Genomic DNA, 26,729 nt, shown 5'->3' on the forward strand with positions numbered 1-26,729 from the left:
CCGTCTGCTCTCATATGTCTCACTTCAGCTGTCATCTAGCTCCAGAAAAGATCAATGTTGCTCCAATGCTGGTCATTTTCCAGGACTATATGATATTAAAGGGACCTATCTAGCCTAGTGATCCTCGAGTATATGCCTGTGTGCGTGTGTGTGTGTGTCTGTCTTTCTGTCTGTAGTGTGGGTTTGCTTGTGAGTGGTAGAGATTGTCATCTGGTGGTGACATCTCCATTCGGTTAGGTTGTGGGAGTGGTGGTACAGACTTTTTTTTTTTTTTTTTTTTGGCCTCCTCCATAGGGGACATAGTTTGAGAAACTCTGGCCTGGCAATTTAATGCTCTGTGCAGTTTAATGGTGATAAAACTGAAGAAGGCAAGAGTGAGGCTTGAGTCTTGGAGGTTATAAAACTCCTGAAGAAGGCAAGAGTGAGGCCTGAGTCTTGGAGAGAAAGTGGTTGTCAGTGCCTGAAAGGCCTTCGGTTTAATTTGAAGCCAGAGGCCACATTGATAAAGTCTGCCCCGAAAGTCATTGCTTGTCTGCGCGAATGCTCCAGGGGTTTACCCGGCGGAGCCTGGGGGCCACGTGAGCTCACTTTCTTTCGTTTTCTACCCGGCAGCCTGGAATACTGCCTTCCTGAAACCCCTTTTCATCAGCTAGCGATTCCTGGAAAGGCTTCAAGATTTTTATGTTTCTCAGAACCTAGCAATAACTTGGAAAAGTTTTCCGAGTAACAGTGATGCATGGGTGTCTGGGGGCAGAGAAGGAGCAAGGCACCTTTTTTGAGGACCTGTGGCATGCAAATGACTTATCAGAATGAACACAGTATAACAGTAAACACCGTTTCTTATAGAGGTGAAATAATTCTCACTCCACAGAGACGGAAGTGACCCGAAGCTAGCAGTCTCCTGTATTTGCTTGTGTGACACCGAGCATGTCAGATCAGGGTGTAGGAAACTATGCCTAGCGCAGAGGAGGGTAAAGGAAGTAGGGAGTCTGGTGGCTGCGGCATTCTCGAGCAGCGCAGGGTCTCTCGAGTTTCCAGCCACTGGCAGAGGAACCCTTTGGGGCTTGAAAGGGAAACGCAGCCACTCAGCCGCTTCGACTGCGGCGGCGACGACGAAACCAAAACAGGGTGGGGCGGGGTGGGTGGTGCTCTGTAGTGGAAGGCGCCCGCTGGGTGAGGTCTTTGCGTCTGGCGGGGGGCTAGGACGGTCAGCCCAGGAGGAGGAAAGGCGCGTCCCGCCTGCAGCTGCAGGGCCAGGCGGCGGCGCCCGCTGGCGTCGCTTTCACTCTCCTGGTCCGCCTCGGTGCAGGCCGGGCTGGGCGGGCCGGGCGGCGCTCGGGGGCCGGGCTCGGAGTCCCCACTTTTCCTCCCTCCTTTCCTCCTCTCGGGGCCGTCCCGAGCGGCCGGGCCAATGGGCGTGGAGAGGAAGGGAGCGGGAAGCGGGGCGCATTGGGCCCGGCCCTCCTACGGCGCCCGTGGCTGCAGCGCCAGCGCGAACGCCAAGTTTGCGCCCCGAGAGTTTGCGCCGGTTCGTGTCCCCCGGTCTCCGGTTCGCTCCCCCGCGAGCCAGGCGGCCGTGCGCCCCTCGGGGCAACCACCCACGAGCACCCGGGCGGGAGGACGCCGAGCAGGGGGTGTTGCGGGCTGGGACCGGGGCAGCCACCTCCCGAAGATGCAGGATGGCAGCAGAGCCGCAGCCGTCCAGCCTCTCCTACCGCACCACGGGCTCCACCTGCCTGCACCCGCTCAGCGAGCTCCTGGGCATCCCGCTGGACCAGGTAACTGTGGGCCGCGAGCGCAGCGACCCCAGCTCCCCAGCGATCGCGGGCGTGGGGCGGGCGAAAGTGTTATCCACCGTCCCTCCGCCTCCATGGCGAATTTTACAGCCACACACTAGACAGTTGGCTTTTTTTTTTTTTTTTTTCCTTCTTGAGTTGATGTTAGTGTTTTTGTGTGAAAAATATTGGTACAGCCTGCGCGGCAAGTTCGACTGACTGAACTTTTTTTTTTTTTTTTTTTAAGATTTTTTCTTTAAGTTTGGGATTGCCTCGTTTCCTGTAATCAAGTTCAAGTTCTGAAGTAGTCTGATAAATGAAACCAGAGTTTCTTTCATCAGTGTCCTCAAGTCGTTATTATTTTTAACTTAGATGACCCTACTTAAAAAATAAGGGCGATTAATCTGTAGACTGTAGTCGATAGATTTTGAATGCAAGACCTGGGTTTTAGACTTCTGCGGCGAGGCTTGTTCAGGGGTGACAGTTACTTTGTACCATGTGTGATGCGGGACACACAAGGACACTTCGGTTTTCCCAGGGTTCGGTTGGCTCATATGCCTGGGGCTGGAGCTTCTGAGTAGGACAGGTTAGTGGGACGAGAGGGGCCCCAGTAAAGTTATTTGAACTGTCCAGGAATTATCTACAACCATTAAAATTAAAAATGGCAACAACAGCGATTCCTGGCAAGAAACCTTCCTGAAGATGAAGCCCGTCTTACGCATTTCCTTGTCTCTTCAGGTGCTGCAGGCTAGGTCTGCGGGATACTTAATAGTGACCCAATCAGTAAATGTTGATTTAAATGGAAATGGGCAGGGCATGCGGGGGGAGGACCCAATGCGCTCCTGTTTTCTTTCATGCTTTTTGCCCGGTTTTCTTCCCCTTCCTCTCACCAGTGCTCCTTTTCCTTTCCTTTTAACAAGAGCACACCTGCTGCCCTTTCCGCACACCCCTTCAGCAACGAGAAAGTGAAACCTGGACATTTGCCTTATTCGGGTCCTGTTTACTGAGCCACCCTCATACCTGGCTCACTCTGAGGACCTGACTGAGAACTCCACCTGACACGACCATTGTGTTCTCATCAGTCGCAAAATCGAGAAAGTCAGGAACTTGGGAAGGGTTTCAGGTGCCAAAGCATTTGTGCTTTTGTAAATTACTCTTTAGTTTCTGGTGAGGATGAGATAGACCCAGGGACCCAGGCAGAGGCAGACATAATAGCAAATTCTTTAGTTCTGAAATTAAATAAAACTCATAGCTGAATTTCCTTAAGGGGAGTTTGTTTTGTACTTACCTCTCCACTCCCTATCAGAGGGTATTTTAATTGCATTTTCTCTTCTAAGCTCTTCTACATAGCTAGAAAGCCTCCAGGAAGGCTTTTTGTATGGCTACAGGACCGTGACAAGTTACAGGCTGGGAGGTGCTAGAATAATGTTTTTAATGTCTTTCAATTGCATCGCCTACTTTCCTATAAAGGTAATTCTGGTTTTAATTCATAAAAAGGAACAAAAGAGCCTTATGGATGTTTAAGACTGGGAGGGAGGGAGGGACTTCTGGGATAAACCGAAGGAGAAATGTTTGCCATGGCCAGGAGCACCTGAGATCTCTTGGCTCTTGGGTCAGTCTGACCACCCTCCAGCAGGAGCGAGTCTGGATGACCCTTGGTGGAAGAAGCACTTAAAAGGCAGTGCCCCAGGTAGCTTATTTTAGGCCCAAGGAGGCTACATTGTGACTTGCGAGTTTGGAAGCTTTGTGTGTTTTTCCCTTTCACATTTTTAAGGCTTTTTAAGGGCTTAGATGTCAGACTGACCTGGGTGCAATTCCAGCTCTGCCAGCAAACTTCCCTTCGTGACTGCCAGCTGGTACTGTACCCTCTTGGAGCCTCAGCATCCTTGTGTAAAATGGGAGATGACAATAAGACCTACATTTTGAGGTTGAGAAATTTTATATGATGTAAAATGCCTTACATTAGGAAGGTTCTTGTATCAGACAGGGTGCTTGCAGGAAAGAGGAACCAACCCCATTGGCTGAAATGAACGAACTTTAATGAATTACTTAGAGGGGCATGGGCAAGGTTAAGGGAATCAACAAAGGATGTTGAGGTGCTGAGATCAGAAGTAGGGGGCAGCTGAAAGGGAAAGTGGAGGAACTTCACTGCCATTTGTGAGAGCAGGACCAGCTTGGACGTCGTGAAGAATAAGAGAACCTCAGTCCTTCTTCCTACCTTGTAGCCTTTTCATCTCTTCATAGTGACCCCCAAAAGTTACTGGCCTCAGCCTGCAGGGGCTCCTCCTATGGCACAGGACAGGCAGGATAACGGTGGAGCCAGATCTGAGGGGTAACCCGAGGATAAGAGTGCAGGCCTTGATACGTGTTTGCTCCTGTCCTATTAGAGAGTGACTTTTGATTGGTCTGGGATATGCTCAAAATTATAAAATAAATATCTCAAGTTACTCAAATAGGTTTTTTGTATGCCTCTTAAGGACACTGAATCATTTTCCTAATGTCTTAACATCCTAATTCCTGATTGATTGCACTCCTGTGAATGTCTTTAGCCTCTGGATCCTGTGTCAAGTAGTTTATTATCAGCAAAAATGGAAATACCTGGTAAGCATTCTGCTTCGTATGTGGAGAACTCTTTATTCATTCTTTTTCATCTGATTCTTGCATTTATCTGTTCTGTTAACTTTGTGGCATCCTTAAATAGGAAAGCCTGAATGGTTAGGACTACACTCAGGAAAAGTCTATGATTTTTTTTTTCCAGGGACTTTGATTAGTCTGACATCCTTCTAAAGATGTGAAATGTGGCCGGGCGCGGTGGCTCAAGCCTGTAATCCCAGCACTTTGGGAGGCCGAGGCGGGTGGATCACGAGGTCAGGAGATCGAGACCATCCTGGCTAACATGGTGAAACCCCGTCTCTACTAAAAATACAAAAAACTAGCCGGGCGAGGTGGCGGGCGCCTGTAGTCCCAGCTACTCGGAGGCTGAGGCAGGAGAATGGCGTGAACCTGGGAGGCGGAGCTTGCAGTGAGCCGAGATCGTGCCACTGCACTCCAGCCTGGGTGACACAGCGCGAGACTCCGTCTCAAAAAAAAAAAAAAAAAAAAAGATGTGAAATGTAAAATTATCTCCCTTAATTAGAGACAGATAGAGCATAGTAATTCAGATGCAGAATACAGGAAATGGGATGATGACTTGTGGGCTTCTCTAGGTGCTTCAAAGATAAGCTTGTTGAAAACTTTATTTCTAAATGATGGGCCCCTGTCCAGTGAGCAAGTACAGAGCTACGGTAGTTAGTAGGATTACTCCAATAAAAACCTTCACTTAGGATAAATTAGGCAAGCACTTTTCTTTCCCATTTTGGGGGAATCAAGGAATCATCTGCTCCTGTCCTCCCCACTTTGTTTTGGTTGTGGAGTGTAACTTGATGTGCCTTTAAACTAAAGGTTTACAAGATTGATTCAGTTGCCAAAACAGATGATAATGTTGACGTTAGTACTTTGTGTAGTGCACAGTTATGTCCTAGGAGATGTGAAAGCTGAAATGGAAAGTTTTTCCAGGCTTTAAGGAACTTTCAGTTTGGTGGTTGGAAATTCTGCCCACCACCAAAGCATTTTTGGGGTATTTTACCTGATGGTGACCCCAAACTCTGTGTGTGTGCGTGCATGAAGTATGAATTCAGGGTTACACTAGGACTCTCTGAGGTGTTTCCCGCCCCCCCCCCCATTTAGCTTCAGCAGAAAAAGGGGCAAGGGGAAAATAGACCAGGAGATAAGAATCCAGGAAATAATTTTGAGGTTAAAACAGCGAATGTTTAGGATTATTAATGTAAGCTTGTGTCACCATTTAAAAGTCTGAATGAATGAAGACCAGCTTTAAAGACGTGGCACTCCATACTAATGGTGATACCAGGAGTAAGTTTGATTATTTCACCTGGGCCCATGACTACAACATTTCTTTCTTTCTTTCTTTTCTTTTTTCTTTTTTTTTTTTTTTGAGACAGAGTCTAGCTCTGTCACCCAGGCTGGAGTACAGTGGTGCCATCTTGGGCTCACTGCAAGCTCCGCCTCCCAGGTTCACGCAATTCTCCTGCCTCAGCCTCCGGAGTAGCTGGGATTACTGGAGCATGCCACCATGCCTGGCTAATTTTTGTATTTTTATTAGAGATGGGGTTTCACCATGTTGGTCAGGCTGGTCTCGAACTCCTGACCTTGTGATCCACCCACCTCGGCCTCCCAAAGTGCTGGTATTAGAGGCGTGAGCCACTGCACCCTGCCGACTACAAAGTTTCTTTACCTATCTGGAGCTGTCAGTCCTGGTTGCTTCCCTTGGCCATGCTTGCAAAGCCCAGCCTTCAGTTCTCTTCTTATCTAAGTCTTGTCCTTCATTAAAAGCTCAGCTCACATTCCAGTCATTGTTAAATCAATTAAATATTTATTTAATGCTGTTAGTGCCAGGTACCTGGCCATGTGGTAGAAATACAAGGATGAAAAAAAATCAATGTCCCCATCCTACAAGGGCTTATATACTCTAGAGGAAACAAAAGGCCAATGTAAGTGTATAGGCTGTATATGGTCACAGACCTGTGTAGGCGCTGTACAGGTTTGTAGATGGTGCCGTGGTAGAATAGAGAAGGGACGCCCACAGGACATGCTGGACTCATGTAGAATTGACTGTTTACATTTAATGCTTGGTAAATGTGACCTTATATTGTTAGTTATCTTGCTGGGTTTGTAAGCTTAATTCCAAACTAACTTAAAGTCTCTTTGTAGTCAAGGCTTGAGTTCCCATGCAACTTTATTTATGGATCCTGGCATCTAAATTTCATGTAATTTTCACAAGTCTTGAAATGCTCTTCCTTAGATTTTTTTTTTTAACCCTTTAAAATGTAAAATGCATTTGTAGCATGTAGGCCACACAGAAACAGGCAGTGGGCTGGATTTGGCCTGATAATCAGATCTCCTCAAATATGGTGCATGGATTGTCATCAGAATCTTCTGCCATGGGTGTTTCTGGGATCCCGCCCTATCCTGCTGAATTTGAATATCAGGGTGTGAGGGCACTTCCCGAGTGATTCTTATGCCAACTAAAGTTTGAGAGCCATTACTGTAGTCAAGGGAGGATATTGCAGGGTTTACGTTGTGAAAAGATTTTCATTTTGTGAAGGGGTATGGAAGGTCCTCACTGAAGGAGGTAGGGATGGAGGAGGAAGCAGGGGTTTTGCGGATGAGTGCAGGGTTAGAGAAGTATTTAAGGGAAATTGAGCAAGCACTGACAAGGTCAGTTGAATGAGCCGCTGAATATAATCAACCTACTGACAATTATACATTTTTAGACCGATGAATATGCACAAATACGTGCTTTGTTTCTTTCAGCAGCTCCTTTCAGGAGCAAAAGTGAAACAGAAGTTTTCAGAGAAGGTTGTTGGGAAGTTAAGAAGCTCGGATGTTAAAAGATGCTGACAAATGGTTGGTGGTGATAAGAGTGAAGAGGAAAACTTCTTGAGATGGTGGTTCGTGGAGGGGCAGGTACAGAGGAAGTGAGAGAGCTGGAGGGCTGGGATATGCGAGTGAAGGATTTCTAGTGAAGTCTTTCTGGGTGATGATGAAAATCGGGGTATGCACCTGTGGGTTGACCGGGGTGAAAGTCTGTTCACTGTAGCAAGCAGGGGAAATGGGGTATTTGTATTTGATGGATTGTCCTTCTTGACATTGATGGTATCCAGGTGAATTTGGGGAGTTGCGGTGGAAAAAACTATGAGGTCCCTAAGGTGTCCAGGAATATGGAGGAATCACCAGAGGTGGGTAGATTCTGAAAGCAGGAAGAGGGAGCAGAGAGGGTGTGACCTGGCCTGCTGTCTGTCATGCACTCAGCCTGCACCTCTGCCTGCATCTTCTCACATAACATTAGGAGTGTGGGGGAGTCTGGAGGGACGAAAGGTTTCCTATGAGGATAGTGGAAGGAAAATAGTACAAAGCGGCTGGGCTTGGTGGCTTACGCCTGTAATCCCAGCACTTTGGGAGGCCGAGGGGGGCCAGATCACCTTAGGTCAGGAGTTTGAGACCAGCCTGGCCAACATGGTGAAACCCCATCTTTACTAAAAATTCAGAAATTAGCCAGGTGTGGTGGTGCATGCCTGCAGTCCCAGCTACTCGGGGGGCTGAGGCAGGAGAATCACTTGAACCCAGGATGGGGAAGTTGCAGTGAGCCAAGATTGTGCCACTGTGCTCCAGCCTGGGTGACAGAGCAAGACTCCATCTCAAAAAAAAAAAAAAAAAGAGAAAAGAGAAAAAGAAAACAGTGCAAAGCAGCAATGGGGGGTTCTGGGAAAGCCCTGACCTGCTGCTTCTGACCTTGGCTTTGCTGTCGTGGTGGTAAAATGAGAACAGAGGGCGGGCTTTGTGAAGGTCAGCAGTAGAAAGGAAGGGAGTGGGAATATGAGTCACAGAGGAGGGGGAGAAGGAAGTCAGGGGCAGCACATGGATGCAAGTTGAGAAGTGGCTCTTGCAAAACGCGAGTGAGGGTTGGAGAGGTGTGGGAGGGGTCTAGGCAGCTAGGGTGGCCCCCTAGGGTCTCAGAACCCTGATGAAGCGGTGTCCAGTGACTGACTTTGAACTTTGCAGTCCTTCCTGGAGCTGCACGTTCATGTGGTGGAAAGTTCCTTTGTGGTTCTGAAGAGCTTGCTGGTGGCAGGTGGGGGGGCCTTTTGGAAGCAGCCTGAGGGCATTGAATGTGGATGTGTTGGGGGTAAGATGGTGAGGTATAAACCCCCAGGTCCACACAGTTGCAGAGGACAGGGCTGGTGGAGTTGGGGACCGTCCCTCAGAGCCTGTGTGAGGATGGACCATCTCCATGGTGGAGAATTCCGGGTAAGTCCAGAAGGTGGGCTGGCCTACTGGAAACTGCTGGCTGGTGTCACAGTCTGGTGGCTAGATTTGACAAAAATTGAAGGGAGGACAGAGAGCTCACAGGTATGGCCATATATTCCCTGGCCATTTGAAGCAGAGGCCTAGTGTGTCCTGGAGCTTTAGCCTTCCTGTCATGGAACAAGAGGTGGTTCTTCACAACTTGGCCTCAGTTTACCTGTCTGGCTTAAGGACACTGACAACTCCATACATTGAATGCTTATGCTCCCAGCACTGCTCTGCATGCATTCTCTCAGTTAATACAGTACTAAAAGTTATTCCCCAAATTTCTTCCTTCTTTCCCCCAATTTTTTCTTTCTTTTTTTTCTTCTTTCCTCCTTCCTTTTCTCTCTTTTCTTTCTGAGATGGGATCTCACTCTGTTGCCTAGGCTAGAGTACGCTGGCTTGATCATGGCACCCTGCAGTCTCAAACTCTTGAGCTCAAGCAATCCCCCTGCCTCAGCTTCCCAAGTAGCTGGGACTAAAGGTGCACACCACCCCACCTGGCTAATTTTTTTGTAATTTTTGTAGAGATGTGGTCTTGCCATGTTGCCCAGGCTGGTCTTAAACTCCTGGCCTGAAATGATCCTCTCGCCTCAGCCTCCCAGAATGTGGGGATTATAGTCATGAGCTACCACACCCAGCCTGTTCCCCAAATTTCAAGTTAGGAAGCAGCCCCCAGGGCTTATGTTACTTGCTTGTAGCTGGGCAGGGGCAGAGGCAGGACCTGAACTCAGGTCTGTCACTGGAGGCCGTGCTCCTGGTTGCTGCACTGCATCCCAGCACCGTTTTCCCTGTGTGCTGTGCTTCCACCACAGTGGACTGTTTACTTCCTATCCCTCAAACACGGTGTGTCTTTCACACCCTCCAGCCTCTGCACACACACACTTCCTTCTCCTTGGAGGTTTATTCCTCGTCCTGGTCCTCAATTCCTATTTCCAGGCTGGGCCCTGAAATCCTTTCCTCCTCTTTTCCCTCTGCAACCCAGTTCTCCCTCCCCACCAGGGCCAAATGGACCCCTTCTTTCTCTGTTTCTCCATAGCATTCTGTCCATATTACATTGCTCTGCCTTTCACTTTACGTCTTCGATATTTATTGGTCTTCCTGTCCTGCCTGACTGAGAGTCTTCTTGCCATAGTTACTTATTGAGCGCTGTGTGCTAGTGGGCTAAATGGAGATACAGAGATTAGTGAATTACCTGTGCCTTCTATGAGATAGACGTGTAGACACTTGGTAAACTGCTGTTTGCCTGTAAGCCTTGAAATACATGTGCTCAACGCACACACCATTGCCGGAGGACGCGGGGCCTCGGCATCTCTGGGCCTCTCCTGAGACGGTGCTGGGGGAGAACTTCCTGGGAGCAGCTGCTTTAGAAGCAGGAGGGAAATTAGAGGGGAGAGGGGCCAGATGAGACCGTCAGAATATTCTGGGAGGAAGAGAAGAGAGTCACATTCTTTGTGGGCAGGGATCGTTATCCAAAAAGAAAATATCAACAAATTGAATGTAAACATCGGATTGTCTTTTATTAGTGATTCATGAATCAGGCATCATCCCATCTGTAAAATGGCAAGGCTGAGCTGAGCTGAAGAGGTGGACTTTACAGGTAGAAAAGGCTGAAGAAAGCAGAAGCAAAGAATAAGAAGCAAAGTTACTTTCCTTATAAGATTAAAAAAGATGGGACTTCCTTATACTGGCTCAGGTAGCCTGGGCCCCTTTTCTGTTGGTTGCTGTGAAGCTCCTGTTTTTTTTTTTTTTTTTTGAAAACGGGCCCATTGTAAAGTTGTTTGTTTATATAGCTCCTAGTACCAGTGACTCCATTCTGGTTTGGTCTGGTCTGTGGGGCCTAGTGCAGGAGCTCGATCCAAAACAATCGTTCCTTATTAATTTTATTTAACACCACCCAGGATACATCTTCGTCATCTTTGTATGCTTAGGACAAAGTAGGAGCTAAATACATGTTTGTTGAATTGAAATGGAATTTTATTTACATTTTTGGATTGGAATGAATGACTTAATTAAGATAAAATTGGGAGCCAGTTCTTTTCACCAACTGAATTAGGCCTGTTTATTATTTGGAACCTGAATATCAGATTAAATGGGCCTAATTTCTAATTTGAAAATTAATTCATGGCTCAGTTGCTGATAGTGAAATGTTTATCGTGGATTATTTAAAGATGGCATACTCCATTCCCATTTTCATTGTGTGCAGTTCATATACTCATCACCTCCAGTTATAAATGCAGCTATTAGTATCATTTTTTTTGGCCCAGTTGTTTCAGATTTCTGTGAACATGTAGAAATTTCCTTTAGCAGTCTAAAGTCAAGTCATACATACAAAAGATGCCATATAGTCAAATACTCTCAAGTATTCTGTAGCTTGGCTTTGGAATTACATTTTTTTGTTTTATATTTACTTTTTATTGAGACAGGGTCTTGCTGTGTTGCCCAGGCTGGTCTTGAACTCCTGGGCTTAAGTGATCCTCCTACCTTAGCCTCCCAAAGTGCTGGGATTACAGGCGGAAGCTACCATACCCAGCTAGGAATTACATTTATAAAGGAAAATTTCATTAAAAGATTATATCTAAAGAGATAAAATCTGGAAATATCTTTTGTACCAGTGACTTGTATAAAGAATTCAGTCTGTGTCACTTAGTAACAGTGACTGTGTGCTTTTCAACGGCTTTCTATTTTAAGTCAGCTCTTTTAGTAAACAAGATAAAGGGATAACTTATTGCAGTCTCATTAATAACAATTTCTAGTAGTTTTGCCATGCAAACACAAAGATAGAGAGTCATCAGTGGGAAAAGTAACTCCAAATAGTTTGTGCTGGTTAAAAATGTGCTTTATTAAAAGATAACTATTTCTTTGGGCTTGAGAAATGTAACTATCTGCAAAAAGATTAATTCATTAACCTATTTGCATTGTGATTTTTAGTTATCAAAAAAAAAAAAAAAGAAAAGAAAAGAAAAGAAAAAAAGCCCTTGGTGAATCATTTATCAACTTCCTTTTATTAGTGGAGCTCTGTTTTTAATTGTTTAAAGTTATCAGTGGTTAATCTTTTATGCATTAGTAAAACTGATTAATTTGAGAGATGGGTTTGAAAGTCCACAGTCACCTTAAAGGGTTTAATGAAGGTTTCTGGGCTGATATTGCTGGGGATTTCCAGCAAACTACCATTTTATTATAAATATTCCACTCTCAGGTTTATTTACCAAAAAAACACAAACAAACAAAAAAACAAAACAGGGAACTCAGGTTCTAATGTAATTTGGAGAAAGGCAAGGGTACCTTGGAAAAGTTTGTGTTCAAGTTGTCCTAAACTCTTATTTCAAACAAGGAGTTAAAATCTTAAAATATTCTGTTATGTATTTATTTATTTTTTAGCTTTGTCTCATTCATCATTCTGTGGCTGACTTGAAACAGGTAAGTCAGCAAAGGTACACAGCAAAAGGTTGCTAAGACTTACAGGAAGTTACTAAACTCAAAAGTCATTTCATGAAATTTCATGAAGTGGTTTAACTGTGAGTGTCACTAGATTGACACTTCTTTGTTCCTAAGACTCCCCACCCCCTACCGCCTACCCCAGTATTCTTTTTTGCTCTCTGTTTTCATTTTATTTATCTATCACATTCTTTTAAATTTTTATTTTTTATTGATTTTTTAAAAGCTTTTATTTTATACAGATACAGTTTACAAAAATCACTTTTCCGGCCGGGCAGGGTGGCTCATGCCTGTAATCCTAGCACTTGGAGGGGCCAAGGCAGGTGGATCACTTGAGGTCAGGAGTTCGAGACCAGCCTGGCCAACGTGGTGAAACCCCGTCTCTACTAAAAATACAAAAATTAGCCGGGTGTGGTGGTGCACGCCTGTAGTCCCAGCTACTTGGGAGGCTGAGGCAGGAGAATTGCTGGAACCCAGGAGGCGGAGGCTGCAGTGAGCTGAGATCACGCCACTGCACTCCAGCCTGGATGACAGTGTGAGACTCCATCTCAAAAAAAAAAATCACTTTTCCGATTAGGTAGTACAGGCACTTACTATCGAAGTCACAAGCAGAAAATGGGATATAAGGAAAGGTCCGTCTCTTTCACCGCTGCTTCCCCTGTTTCCAGCTGGCCAGATTTCCATGGTTCAGTTGCATGGTTTCAGAGATAGTCTGTGTCTACATATGCCCAGAATCTTTTTGTCTCATTTTCTGACATAAGTGATAGCCTATGGTTCCCTCCCTCCCTCCCTCCTTCCCTCCCTTCCTTCTTTTCTTCCTTTCTTCTTTTCAACTTAACAATGTCTCTTAGGGATTGATTCATGTCTGTATAGATAGAGCTCTGGTGACTTTTGAACTTCCTTTCTGCCTTTTCTGAAAGCTTTGTTTCTGTTCTTCCAGTCATGGTTTTGTGTTATGAGAAAAATCTGGAATTATAACTCCCCCACAAACTGGGAAGGAGCTGAGAGACCAAAGAATGACTCAGACAAGTCCAACTTGGCAAGTAGATGAATTTATTAGGACTTATATGTGGGACACTCCTGGGTGGCAGCAGGACAGCTCTAGAGATCTTCATCACCTCTTGTGTCTAAATTGCTTTGGAGATGATTTTCTGGCTCTTTGCCTCCTGTGTTTGAGTGATGCAATTGTGTATTTTTTTTTTTTTTTTTTTGGATAGGTTCACAGATACTCTCTGGGATGTTTGGGTTCTCAGGGACACCTGCTCCTTGGCTGGGCACCATGACCTTGGCTGACTGCCCAGCCTTCAAGGTTCAAGCAGTGGACGTACACCCTTAAATAACCTGGTGGGGGACTGGTCACCCTACACTTTCTCCTTTAACAAATGCTGCAAATGGTGGTGGTGGGGGAGTGAGAGGGTTGGAGAGGGGTCCTTTCATGGTGACACTGCCTCCTCTGCTCACATTCCCAGGAATATGGACACCCTGGAGTGCTACTTACAATGGGATCTGTGAGGGGAAGAGCAATGAGCTGGGGGAGGCAGAAGACTTGGGGTTTGTTTCCAGTGTCCCCTTAAATGGAGAGAAGTGACTTGGGATATGGGTGTAAGGACATTAACTCTTCCCTTATCTCTTGTGCCTTAGGGATAAAAATGACTCTGCCTCCTACTGGCCTGGTGGCAGTAGACTTCTCTAGAATTCTTGATATCCCCATCTCCTGGAAACAGTGCTCTTTAAGACCAGTTTGGCTCTGGAATTTCAAGACCTTCGACCTTAGTGCAAAAGGGTTGGTTTTAGCTTGTAAAAGAACACATTTTGAAGGTAAAGATGACAAACCAAGACTTTTTTTCTTCCAATTTTAGTGGACTTAGCTAAAAAGATTGTACCTCTATAATTTGCTTTCTTGTTTCTCCAAATGAAATGTGTGCCATTCACCACATGTTGGGTGAACTGAGTTGACCTTTGGGGCTCTGGAATCTTCTATCTTCTTTCACCTCACCTAGAGTAAGGCCAGGATGCCTTAGGAACATGTGAACTATACTCTGGCAGAAAGATGTTGCAAAGAGCTTCTATTTTTTGTCCATTAGGAATGTTGAGGTGTTTATAGCCTCCTTTCTGCATTCTAGTAAAAGATAATTGCCTATTGTCTCCAAACAATAAATGTTAACTTACCTGCATATTATTTTATTATTTTATGTTTTTTGGGACAGAGTCTCACCCTGTTGCCCAGGCTGGAGTGCAGTGGCATGATCTTGGCTCACTGCAACCTCCGCCCTTTGGTTTCAAGAGATTCTCCTGCCTCAGCCTCCCAAGTAGCTGGGATTATAGGTGCCCGCCACCACACCTGGCTAATTTTTGTATTTTCAGTAGAGACAGGGTTTCACCATGTTGGCCAGGCTGGTCTCAAACTCCTGACCTCGTGATCTGCCTGCTTCAGCCTCCCAAAGTGCTGGGATTACAGTCATGAGCCACCACGCCGGGCCCTGCACGTTATTTAACAAAAAGGAGGGAAATCAACATTTATACAGAATTAAATTCAGAAAGTCAGTTTATATAAATTGTGGAAGGAAGGACAAAAAGAGGGTTTTCTTCTTTCTTATTCATGTATGCAGACTGGGGAAGAGTTTACAAAAAGGAAATAAAAGACTATGTTTTCTTGTTTTTGTTTTTAGTTTTTTTTGGTACTTTCATTCTTGTTGAGTTAAAGTTTACCCGGTTTCATATTTAGTTTTACTATGGTACAAAACTTAAGTTGATGTACATGGGTTTTTTTTCTGTCTACAGATGTATTTAGAGTGTCTTTAGAAAATATATTCATCTCATTACCAGTTTTGTTAGTTTAAAAGAAGGGCAAAGTGAGGCTGTATATTAGAACAATCATTTCATCAAAATAGACGGTGGAGCTCTGTTTCATCATAATGATAAAATAAAAACTTTAGCCGAATTAGATTTAAAGGAGTTAATTGAGCAATGGGTGGTTCCCGAATCAAGCAGCCTCCCAAGCCAGAGTAGGCTGTGAGACTCCAGCACGGCCACGTGGTGGAAGATTTATGGACAGAAAAAGGAAAGTGAAGTACAGGAAACGGAAGTAAGGTACAGAAACAGCTGGATTGATTACAGGATGGTGTTTGCCTTGTTTGAAGAAGGTTTGAATATTTGGATACATTTGATTGGCCAAAACTCGGTGATTGACACTAGTATGTAGGTACGGTCTGTTTACACCTCCACTTGTTGAAGTTTACGATGTACAGAAGAACATTTAGGTCGAAATTAAAATATGTAAGGAGGCAACTTTAGGATAAACTTGATTTAACATTAGCAATGAATGATGAATTATTGCTGTTTCTCTTAGCTGGTTGCAATTGCAGAGAGAATCCTGAGGAAGCTAGTGGGCTATAAAACAATTTAGAAATTGACTGCTTATGACTTTTTGTGAGAGCTGAAAAACCTCTTGTATACTTGGCAACCTTCAAATGTTTGTTAGAGTAATATGTGTCTAGATTTGGTTCGCTGCTGCAAAGTTTCTAGAAGAACTGGAGAAGTTAGAAAAGAGCAAGAAAAATGGTTACAAGAACAACTAGGCTGAAAATTGCTAAACAAAAGGAAATGAACTTAAATGTCAATGAATTGACTAAGAAAAGTCACAAGATGGTAGAGTGACCATCAGTGAAGACTGGAAAATGCTAGCTAGGCAACCATAGATAGGGTGGGCCACTAATGCATCTCATTTCCTGAAGAGGGTCTTGAACTTGTTGGTCTTTAGAGAGCACCTTTGTTCTGTTATTTTGCAACGAACCTTCTTTACCTCAAGTGAAAGTGCCAAGGGTCTCATGGGCATTTCAAAAAGTGACTTGCAGGATTTTAAAAGATTGCCATTTGTTTCGTATTAGATGGAACAAATTCTTAGGTGATCTTTTCTTTTCTTTCTCTCTCTCTCTCTTTTTTTTTTTTGTTGTTGTTTTTTGAGACAGAGTCTCGCTGTGTCGCCCAGGATGGAGTGCAGTGGTGTGATCTCTGCTCACTGCAGCCTCTGCCTCCCAGGTTCAAGCGATTCTCCTGCCTCAGCCTCCCAAGTAGCTGGGATTACAGGCGCCTCCCACCATGCCTGGCTAATTTTTTTTTTTGTATTTTTAGTAGAAATGGGGTTTCACCATGTTGACCAGGCTGGTCTCAAACTCCTGACTTCAAGTGTTCCACCCGCCTCGGACTCCCAAAGTGCTGGGATTACAGGCGTGAGCCACTGTGACCAGAGAGGTGATTTTTTAAAAATAAACTTTTAATTTTGTAATATTTTTAGATTTAAAGAAAAGTTGTAGAGATAGCCAGGTGTGGAGTGTGAACCCAAAATATCTGAGACAGGTCTCAATCAATTTAGAAAGTTGATTTTGCCAAGGTTAAGGATGCATCTGTGACGCAGCCTCATGGGGTCCTGACGACATGTGCCCAAAGTGGTTGGGGTACAACTTGGTTTTATACATTTTAGGGAGACAGGAGACATCAATCAATTTGTATAAGATGTACATTGGTTCTGTCCTAAAAGGTGGGACAACTTGAAGCAGGGGAGGGGGCTTCCAGGTAATAGTTAGATAAAAGACAAATGTTGCATTCATTTGAGTTTCTGATTAGCCTTTCACTGAATACACAATTTAGATGTGAGAGGAGCATAGAGGAACAGTCACTTTTGCTTAGTCTGGCTTAGTGAAACCATAGGGCAGAGGAAGCCATTGGATATGCATTTGTGTCACATGGGCAGAGAGATGGCTTTGAGTTCTGCTTGTCCTTTGTCCACAAGGAATCTCCTTGTGGGCAGATTGTGAGGGTGGTTTGTAGCTTTTTTATCTTTGTAGCTATCTTATTTAGGAATAAAATGGGAGGCAGGTTTACCTAATGCAGTTCCCAGCTTGACTTCCCTTTGGCTTAGTGATTTGGGGGTCCTGAAATTTACTTTCCTTTCACGGGAGGCATGTGCTTGTAAGCCCAGCTACATGGGAGGCTGAGGCAGGAGGATCTCTTGAGCTCAGGAGTTTGAGACCAGCCTAAGCAACATAGTGAGACTCCCATCTCTTTAAAAAAAAAAAATTATAAAGATAGTATGGAGAGGTTTCACATACATCTCACCCTGGTTACCCCAGTGTTAACATCTTACATGACTGTGGTATATTTTTCAAAACTACAAAACCAATATTAGTATATAACCATTAAATAAACTTCAGACTTGAATTTCACCAGTTTTTCCATTAATGTCTTCTTTCTATTCTGGGATCTCATTACCTTACCTTATAATTCCCCTATGTAAAGTGTACAGTTCCCCTTTTTTTTTTTCTTTTTTAGATGGATGGAGTTTCGCTCTTGTTGTCCAGGCTGGAGTGCAATGGTGCTCTCTCAGCTCACTGCAACCTCCACCTCCTGGGTTCAAGTGATTCTCCTGCCTCAGCCTCCTGAGTAGCTGGGATTACAGACATGCGCCATCATGCCTGGTTAATTTTTGTATTTTTAGTTGAGATGTGGTTTCACCATGTTGGCCAGGCTGGAGTGCAATGGTGCTCTCTCAGCTCACTGCAACCTCTACCTCCTGGGTTCAAGTGATTCTCCTGCCTCAGCCTCCTGAGTAGCTGGGATTACAGACATGCGCCATCATGCCTGGTTAATTTTTGTATTTTTAGTTGAGATGTGGTTTCACCATGTTGGCCAGGCTGGTCTCAAACTCCTGACCTCAGGTGATCCGCCTGCCTCAGCCTCCCAAATTGCTGGGATTACAGGTGTAAGCCACTGCACCTGGTCCAGTTCACTGTTTTTTAGTATATTCACAAGATTGTGACAATGGTATTGAATTTTAGAACATTTTCATCCCATCTAAAAGAACCTTGGATCATTAGTAGTCCTCCTTTCCTCCCATATTCTACCTCCCTATCCCCCCTTCTTCCTTAACCCTGGAAATCACTAATCTACTTTCTCTCACTCAGTTTGCCTCTCCTGGACATTTAATATAAATAGAATCATACAGTACGTGGTCTTTGTGACTGGCTTCTTACATTTCCAAGGGTCTTTGGTGATTTTTGATTGGGTGCTTATGTTCTGTTGTGCAGTATCTGTGGAAATATTTTGAGACCAGATTTAAAGTGGAATCCTTTTGATAGAATTTAGGCTTCTGCAGCTGAGGTATTCCCAATCCAGGCTCACTTAAAATGCATTTGCTGCTTTGGATTTTTGTTGACCACACAGGGCATGAATTTAGGCCCCCAAACTCTCATTCTCAGGGGAGGCTTTGCACTTTTTGTCCCTCTACCCAGAGACAAAGCCCAAATAAGAACACATTTGCTGTTTCCCTCTGTGGGGAGGACCTCATCCCTGTAAGGTGTCTCCCTTCAGAATTTAGGAGGGGTCCTGGCTTCGGGATAAATCTTAATTTTATGCACAACCTTCGTTTCTTCCTTCCACCTCTCCCTTCTCAGCCTGCTTTGTCTCCTTTGCCCAAACTCTAGGCCACCTGGATGGGTATATACCCCAGGGAAAAATGCCAGCTCCAGGCATGCTTGTCTCTCTGATTTTTGGTTTTTCTTGCATTTCTGGCATCTGAGGAATCTTCTTACTTTCTGACAGTTTGGTTGTGCATGAAGTGATCAGTGTATCAGTATGAACTCATGTTTAGTTTAATATAGATACAGATGGTTACATATAAACATATTTATAGATCGGTGTATATTCAAGGATTTGTGTGCATGCATACACACACACACATACGCGCGCGCACGCGCGTAGTTTCTTTCCGTGTCAGCTGAGAGGTCTACAAAAGGTGACAACACCATTAGCAACGAGTACACTTAAGCCTGGATCTTGGTTTCTAAGACCATTTTCCAGTAAAAGGATCCAGGCTTTTTGGAGAAATGCCTGATTCTAGCACTGGACCAGAATATATACAAGATGAACCTGGAACATTTTGTATGGTAGAGTGTATGGAAGAATTCCAACAGAAAAACCAAAAGTCATAAGAGTATGTCAAATGGACATAGGAGCCAACTGAAGCTGCTGTCAGTGGCCAAAGCTGCAACAGTCTGAGCAACAAAATAAAGAAGCATTCGATTATAGAAGTATAGATTAGATAGAGAAGTCTAGGCTGGCACAGTGGCTGATGCCTGTAATCTAGCACTTTCGGAGGCCGAGACAGGCAGATCACTTGTGCCCAGGAGTTTGAGACTAGCCTGGGCATCATAGCAAAACCCCATCTCAACAAAAAATGTAAAAATTAGCCGGGCATGGTGGCATATGCCTATGGTCCCAGCTATTCAGGAGGCCATGGAGGGAGGATCCCTTGAGCCCGGGAGGCAGAGGTTCCAGTGAAGCCATGATTGAGCCACTGCTGATTCCAGTGTGGGTGTCAGAGCCAGATCCTGCCTCAAAACAAAACAAAACAAAAACAAAAACAAACAAAAAAAAAACTTAGATTATAGATCTATAAATCTATAATCTATAGGTTATAGAAATTTTGGGTTGTAACTCAAAGTATAAAATAAACATCTGTGGGTTCATACCGATATAAATAAATGATTGAATAGGCAAATAAATAGAGAAAATGGACAAATCTCCCTGCAGAAGAATTGCACATAATTATGTAGACACTCACCCTTAAGATGGTGGAATGTAACTCTCCACTCCTTAAATGTCAGCTGTGCATAGTGACTTCCCTCCAGAGTACAGTGTGGAAAGGGGAGTGGGGAGAATAACTTTCCAGTGGAGAAACCTGTCAGACACTACCTCAGCTGAGTGATCAAAGTCAGCATCAACAGTGGTAGCTCTGTGGATAGTGTGTTACCCTTAATATGGTGTGGTGAAAACGGCACTTTACATCTGTGGTCTTCCTCGCAAAAACCTATAACCCTTAACCCCGTCTCTGAGAAAAACATCAGACAAATCTCAATCGAGGGTTTCTACAAAATACCCGAGCAATACTCTTCATATGTGAAGGATTTTTGGTTCCTCTTGGCTCTTTAGGCTCCTCACAGGTAATTTTCATGAATGAATAGTATTTTAATAAGGGAAATATTTTTATCTCCCCATAACATCAAACATCAGAGCCATACCCAAATGACAATCTTCATGCATTTACCATTGCTCACCAAGGTAGCCTCTCATTAAGTTCCGACCTTGGAAATGCTATTCTGCCTTTCAGGTACCGGATTCAGTCTCTTCTTATTACAGAATCATTCTAAGCATATCTTGTGTAAGCCACAAGAATCCATGCAAAAATCTGCTTATGAGAAATTATAGCGTACCAGCTGAATAAAAGTAGACAAAACTTCAGATCCAGGTTGTGTAACCGATGTTTGGATTTCCTCCTGAGGTGTGTCCTGTGAGCTCACCTTGCTATAGTAATGGGAAAAACACTGGCATAGGACTAGGAAGAGCTGGGATCTAGGCCTGGAGCCAGTATTTATTAGGCGTGTGACCTTGGGCAAGCTATTTAAACTTTTGGAGCCTGATTCCTTATCTGCAAAATGAGCTAATCATACCTACATGAAGGGGTTGTTATGAATATCAAATGAGGTTGGGGAAGCGTGGGAAAGGTTTTAGTGCACTCTTTAGGCAACAGATAGGCATTTTTGTTTCCTGTTATTTCCCATTGTCAGCCCCATCACATTTTTGAAGCCAGTAGAGAAAAGGCTTCATTGTTACAGCACTGAATGTCAGAAATAGACATTTTCTGTCTTGTAGGACTTTATTTCTGATGGTCTAAGTTGGACAATTGTCAGACTCCACTGAAATGTCTTGGACTTAAATGTGTTCTTGGGACTCTCTTAATGAATAGATAGGATGCCTGGGCGGTGAGGAGGGCGTGGGTGGTGTTTGGAAGGAAAGTTTGGTTTTTAGTTAGTAGCTGGAAGAGAAAGAAGAGACTCAACTTGGAGGATAACAAGGGGATGATAAAGTAACTTCTGCTACTTTAGGGCAGAAAAGATGAGGCAGAAGAAGGCAATAAGTGAGAAGTAGATGACAGATGGAAAGAAAAACATTTTTGACTATTGTGAAATGGGAGGGTGGAAATCTAATCTGAAATGCAAATAAGTTTAGTGTACCCAGGAAGTGTGAAAGAACCTTGCAAAGGAATGACTTTTTATCAGGTAAACATTAGTTCTTGTCAGTGGACTGAAAGGTTGTTAGTTTGAGTGTATTCTTAGCCACTCGAGTGCTTCATCTGTGGGAATTAAAAAAAAGAATTAGTTGTTTTCTAAAACAGATGCTGAGCCACAGTGTTTACTTATTTTCCAACTGGTTGGACGTGTAAAAGATATAACTTCTTTCTGTCTCTTCCAATGTAAAGGAAAATATGCATAACTCCTGAAAAGGTATAGGCCATAGGTACCCTTATTTGTTCTATCATATGGGAGTATTTCTACCTTCAACTTCTGGTTATAGTGCTAATATAGCTATAAAAGCTATAAATACGCTTTTTAAAACTGAGTGCTTCCTATATTATTATATCGAGCTAAATACATGGGTTATCTCATCTCTGCAATTGCCCTGTTGGGCTTGTCCAATGTGGCGAAATGACTCAGAGGACTTATTTTGCTGTTATGTCTGCAGCAGGTGATACTGTGGCAGGCAGGTGGCCACAGTGGTCCACTCTGTGCTGGTCAAGTCACCACTCACCCAGGTGTTCAGTGGCTTAAATCTGGGTGTTAGCTTTTAGGAGGGACACTGGCAAACTGAGGTGTAGCCGAAGGAAAGTGAGCAAGAAAGTGTGGCCTTGAACCTATTTCTTATGAGGAGACATTGTTGGAGGAAGCGGGGATGTTAAGGTAGAGAAAGCCTTCAATATAATATCGTCTTAGTCTTTTCTTGCTGCTATAGCACAATGCCATGGCCTGGGTAAATTATAAACAGTAGATGTTTATTGGGTTCAAAGTTCTAGAGACTGGGAAGTTCAAGAGCGTGGTGCCAGCATTTTGACAAGAGGCATCCTAGGGTGGAAATTAGAAGGTGGAAGTGAGTGTGTGAGACAAAGAGGCACCAGGGGCTAGGCTTGCTTTATAGCAACTTATTTTCGAGATAACTAACCTGGATTTTACAGTAATGACATTAATCCATTCTGCCCTCATATATGTTGCATCGGGGATTAAGTTTCCAATGCATGAACTTAACTGAGGGACATATTCAAACCACAGCAGATATGATAGCAATTATTGGCAGTTTGAGGAGAATAATTGTTCTGTGTCCTTAGCAGAATTAAGCCCAATGGATGGAAACTTGAGGAAGGTAGGTTTCAACTCATCATAAAGTAGAGTTCCTTATTAATGAGAGTTGTGTAAATCAATTTTGATCACTGCTGGAGTTGATGAGTCCCCTGTCCCCCGTGGTGGTCAGGCAGAGGCTGTCTGGTAATGATTGCCATCGACAGAAACTAATTCCTGCCTGCCTGATGTTCCTACCTATCTGCCCGAAGTTCTGCTTTTTATCTAGCTGCCAGTCCACAGCGGTTCTTGTTTTAGTATTAATTGACAAATAAGTGGTTTAAGCAGTGGCCTTTCTCAGTGGCACTTAAAGATAGAAAGATTCCTAAATGTGAAGCAGTAGAGGAATAGATTTAATTATGGTATACTCAAGCTATGGAATTATATGCAAGTATTATAAAAAATGAGGTCACATTGAAAAGTACTCATCATACTGAGTGAAAAGAACAAGTGGTAGAGTAGTGTGTATTATGACCTCATGTCCCATTAAATTTAAAACGTAAAAATACTTTATCTTCCTATCTATGTAGTTCTGAAATGGCAGTCATTAAAATAAAGACAGAGGTTACGTTGACCGTGACTCTCTCAATCACCTGGCTTACTGGGGAGGGTGGAGAAGACTTTTACTTTTTAATTTTTACATTTATATTTTTTAAACAAGCATAGTATTTTCATATTTAAAAACTTAGAGCGGCAGGTACAGTGGCTTATGCCTGTAATCCCAGAACTTTGGGAGGCTGTGGCGGGTGAATCATGAGGTCAGGAGATCAAGACCAGCCTGGCCAACATAGTGGAAACCCATCTCTACTAAAAATACAAAAATTAGCTGGGCATGGTGGCGGGTGCCTGTAGTCCCAGCTACTTGGGAGGCTGAGGCAAGAGAATTGCTTAAACCCAGGAGGTGGAGGTTGCAGTGAGCCGAGATTGTGTCACTGCACTGAAGCCTGGGTGACAGAGTGAGACTCTCTTGAAAAAGATAGAAAAAAACAAAAAACAAAAACCAAAAACTTAGAGCTTTCACAATAGCCAGGATATAGAATCAATGTTAGTGTCCATCAACAGGTAAATGAAGGAAATGTAATATATAAATAGTGGAATACTACTTAGCCTTACAAAGAAGAAAATCCTGCCCTTTAGTACAACATGGATGAACCTGGGGGACATTATGCTAAGTGAAATAAACCGGACACAGTTAGACAAATGCCATATGATCTCAAAAGGAAGTGGAGTCTTAAAAAGTTGATCTCATAGAAGCAGAGAGTAGAGTGATGGTTACCAGGAACTGGGGTTTGGAAGGTGGGTGGGGAGATGTTCCTCAAAGGGTACAAAATTTCAGTTAGACAGGAAGAATAAGTTCAAGTGATCTATTGTACAACATGGTGATGATAGGTAAAATAATAATGTGTTGTATTCTTGAAAATTGCTACTTGGGTATAGTGGTGCATGCCTGTAATCCCAGCTATTTGGGAAGTTGAAGCAGGAAGATCACTCGGGCCCAGGAGTTCAAGGCTATAGTGTGCTATGATCGCACCTGTGAATAGCCACTGCACTCCAGCCTGGGCAACATAGTGAGACCCTGCCTCTTAAAAATAAAATTACCTAGAAAGTAGATTTTAAGTGTTCTCACCACAAATAAATGATGTGTGTGAGGTAATACATATGGCAGTTAGCTCGATTAAGCCATTCCACAATGTGTGTGTATTTCAAAACATTTTTTATTCAACTGAAGAATATGTGAAAATGTTAAAAATAATTTATCCCAATTTATCCTTCAGAAGGAGCCAGGTGAATGGAAATGATCAAATGGTAGATGAGTCTCAAAATGTCCTAAGGACCTAAGGCATTCTTAGGGGTGCAAAATGTCCATAGTTTATAGCACTGATTCTGAAAACAGTGATCACCATCAGGATCTTCTGGGCAGCTCTTAAACACATGGGTTCCTGGGCTCTGTCTGTGATCTTTCTTAGTTGGAATTTTCTAAGAATTCCAAGACTCTGAGGGAATATAAAGAAGGAATCTATCCCTCAGGAACTGTGAGGGGGGAAAGGAAGAAACTGGTCAGGCACGCATTTAGGATGGGTCCTTGGTTGAGTTCTTTCAAACAAAAGAACAATGTGCGGGCACAGATAAGGGAACTCGCACAGGGGGCTTGCCTAAGACATGCCCACAGCCACACAGATAAGAAAAACTATACAGGTGACTTTCCCAGACATACCCACAATGGAAATTTCCATCCCCTCATACATGTGCAGTAAGGGGAACAAAGTAATATGGAGTAACTCAAGCTAAGGGCCTGCATGTGCATTAGGAGAATGGCATGGAGCTACCAGAAATTCATACCTTATGCAAATGAGACACCCAGCCCTCATCAGTTTCTTATAGAAGGCTTTGCATTCAACTGTAAAAATGGCAACCCTCTTCTGAGCCCTCTGTCTGCGGCAGAGAGCTTTCTTCTTTCGCTTATTAAACTTTCGCTCCGACCTCACCCTTTGTGTCCACACTCCTTAATTCTCTTGGTCGTGAGACAAAGAACTCCAGGTAATACCTCAGAATGAGAAACTACTACACTGTGGTGCATTGGTGAGACTGTAACAGAACTACCTGGGATATGCTGAGGGTCTTTAGGAGGAAGCAAGATTTTCTAGGGTGTAAGTATGCTGTGTATGGTATGGTTTGTCTGAGCATTTACTCCTTTAGGGACTTGTTCTAAATTTTTGCTCATGTGGGAATTTTGTGTCTCCCATGATGATTAGGCAGCTTGCTATTTCTAAGGCCAAGCCAGCTTTTGTGTGTGTATGCATTGTGTTATTTAGCATTCTTAGCCTGCAGTTTCTTATCTCTACAAAGACTGAGGCATCTCTGAATACCCTCTAATCCTTCTCATTAGATGCCCTTGTAGTTCATAGGGTTGCCTCTTATACATGATCCATATAGTGCTATAACTTTACTTTTAAACGTAGGTAGAAAACCTACGCTCTCTTATACTTCTCTCTCTCTTTTTTTGAGACAAGGTCTTACCCTGTCACTTAGTGCAGTGGGGCAATCTTGGCTCACTGCAGCCTTGACCTCCTGGGGTCAAGCAATCCTCCTGCCTCAGCCTCCCATGTAGCTGGGATTACAGGCATGTGCCACCACACCCAGCTAATTTTTGTATTTTTTGTGGAGATGGGGTTTCACCCTGTTGCCCAGGCTGGTCTCAAACTCCTGGCCTCAAGTGATCCTTCTGCCGTGGCCTCCCAAAGTGCTGGTATTACAGGTATGTACCACCGGCCTCCTTCCCTTTTTGACCTGACCATAGGCATTATTCTTTTTTGACTTATTCTTTCATATTAATGAATCCAGGGGTCTACCACTTATTGGTGTGACTCTTTTCCTCCTTCTCTTCTTTGTTGAAAATTGAGCTAGCTGAATCTTTTCTGGTTTTGTAAATGATTTTAAATTTGTAAAACTAGAATTTGAAACTATTTTCAGTGGGAAAGTGGGAAGGAGAAGGTGAACTCTCTGAAACCACAGCAGAGACTTGCCCTGAGGCACACTTCCCATGAACACCCCCCGTGTGCATTAGTTGCATGTGGAGGGGCCATTTAGATGCTTGTGCAGGATGTGTTGTATTTATCTTGTTATGGAATTTTAAGAATTACCCTAATAATAATCCTTTTCCCTCCCTCACTTGCAGATGAGACCTAGACTCGAGATTAGATTTATGTGCCCAAGGCAAAACTGATTGGCACCAAAGTCCATGCTCTTTCCAAGATGGCATGCTTGCTACTTTACTCATCCTTCAGAATCAGTAAATGTGGTACAGTACGGAGGCTAGACATCTGAATTCGTTTAGTGCCAGTGGAGTTGTTGGTCAGCGTTTAAACATTCCAGGCAGTTTAGGAATCCTGTCTCATGTCTTTGGGAGGACTTTAATATCTGAACGAGCAAGTCATGGTAGTCAAAGATGTTTTAACAGAATAAACATAAAAGGTTATTTTTATCCCAATATGTTTAACTTTGCAATAAACATTTCCACCTAACTTGGTAAATTTGTTTCATTAACCATGTTTATAGGCTGCAGGTTTTGCTTAAAGCTCAAAGGCCCAGGTGCCCACAGCTTATGCTTTGCTTTCTCCATGTCAGAGTGTAGAACCTGTTAAATTAACTAGAAATTGATCATTGAGCCTGACCCAAGTCTCTGTGGTTTTTCCTCTGAATTTCTGGTTAGTTTATTTACTTTCAGAAGTACGTGTTTTCTCTCTCATGTAGTGGTCCTAAGTCCCAGACCCAGATACAGTTTTTACCTCTTTACATTGCCACAGGCGTACCTTTGATAAAATATTCCCATATGTGCTACTTCTTCAAAGACTCCCCCAGGACTCTGCCCCAAAGTGATGGCATTTCAGGC

At 43.7% G+C, this 26,729-nt stretch overlaps 1 protein-coding gene across 2 annotated transcripts in view; it reads left to right on the plus strand.

The window, feature by feature from the left end:
• The first annotated feature begins 1,451 nt into the window (after positions 1 to 1,451).
• MBOAT1 (membrane bound glycerophospholipid O-acyltransferase 1) overlaps positions 1,452 to 26,729 on the plus strand; it is a 111,160-nt gene continuing 85,882 nt past the window's right edge. For both annotated transcript variants that reach the window (XR_012434212.1, XM_005553938.5), the window contains exon 1: positions 1,452 to 1,778. Coding sequence is in view for 1 of the 2 variants with exons in the window: in XM_005553938.5 (XP_005553995.3) it covers positions 1,680 to 1,778 (99 nt within the window). In the remaining variant the exon portion in view is untranslated. The remainder of the gene's footprint in view (positions 1,779 to 26,729) is intronic.

The sequence above is a fragment of the Macaca fascicularis genome, chromosome 4, assembly GCF_037993035.2.
Source record: "Macaca fascicularis isolate 582-1 chromosome 4, T2T-MFA8v1.1".
NCBI classification, from domain to species: domain Eukaryota; kingdom Metazoa; phylum Chordata; class Mammalia; order Primates; family Cercopithecidae; genus Macaca; species Macaca fascicularis.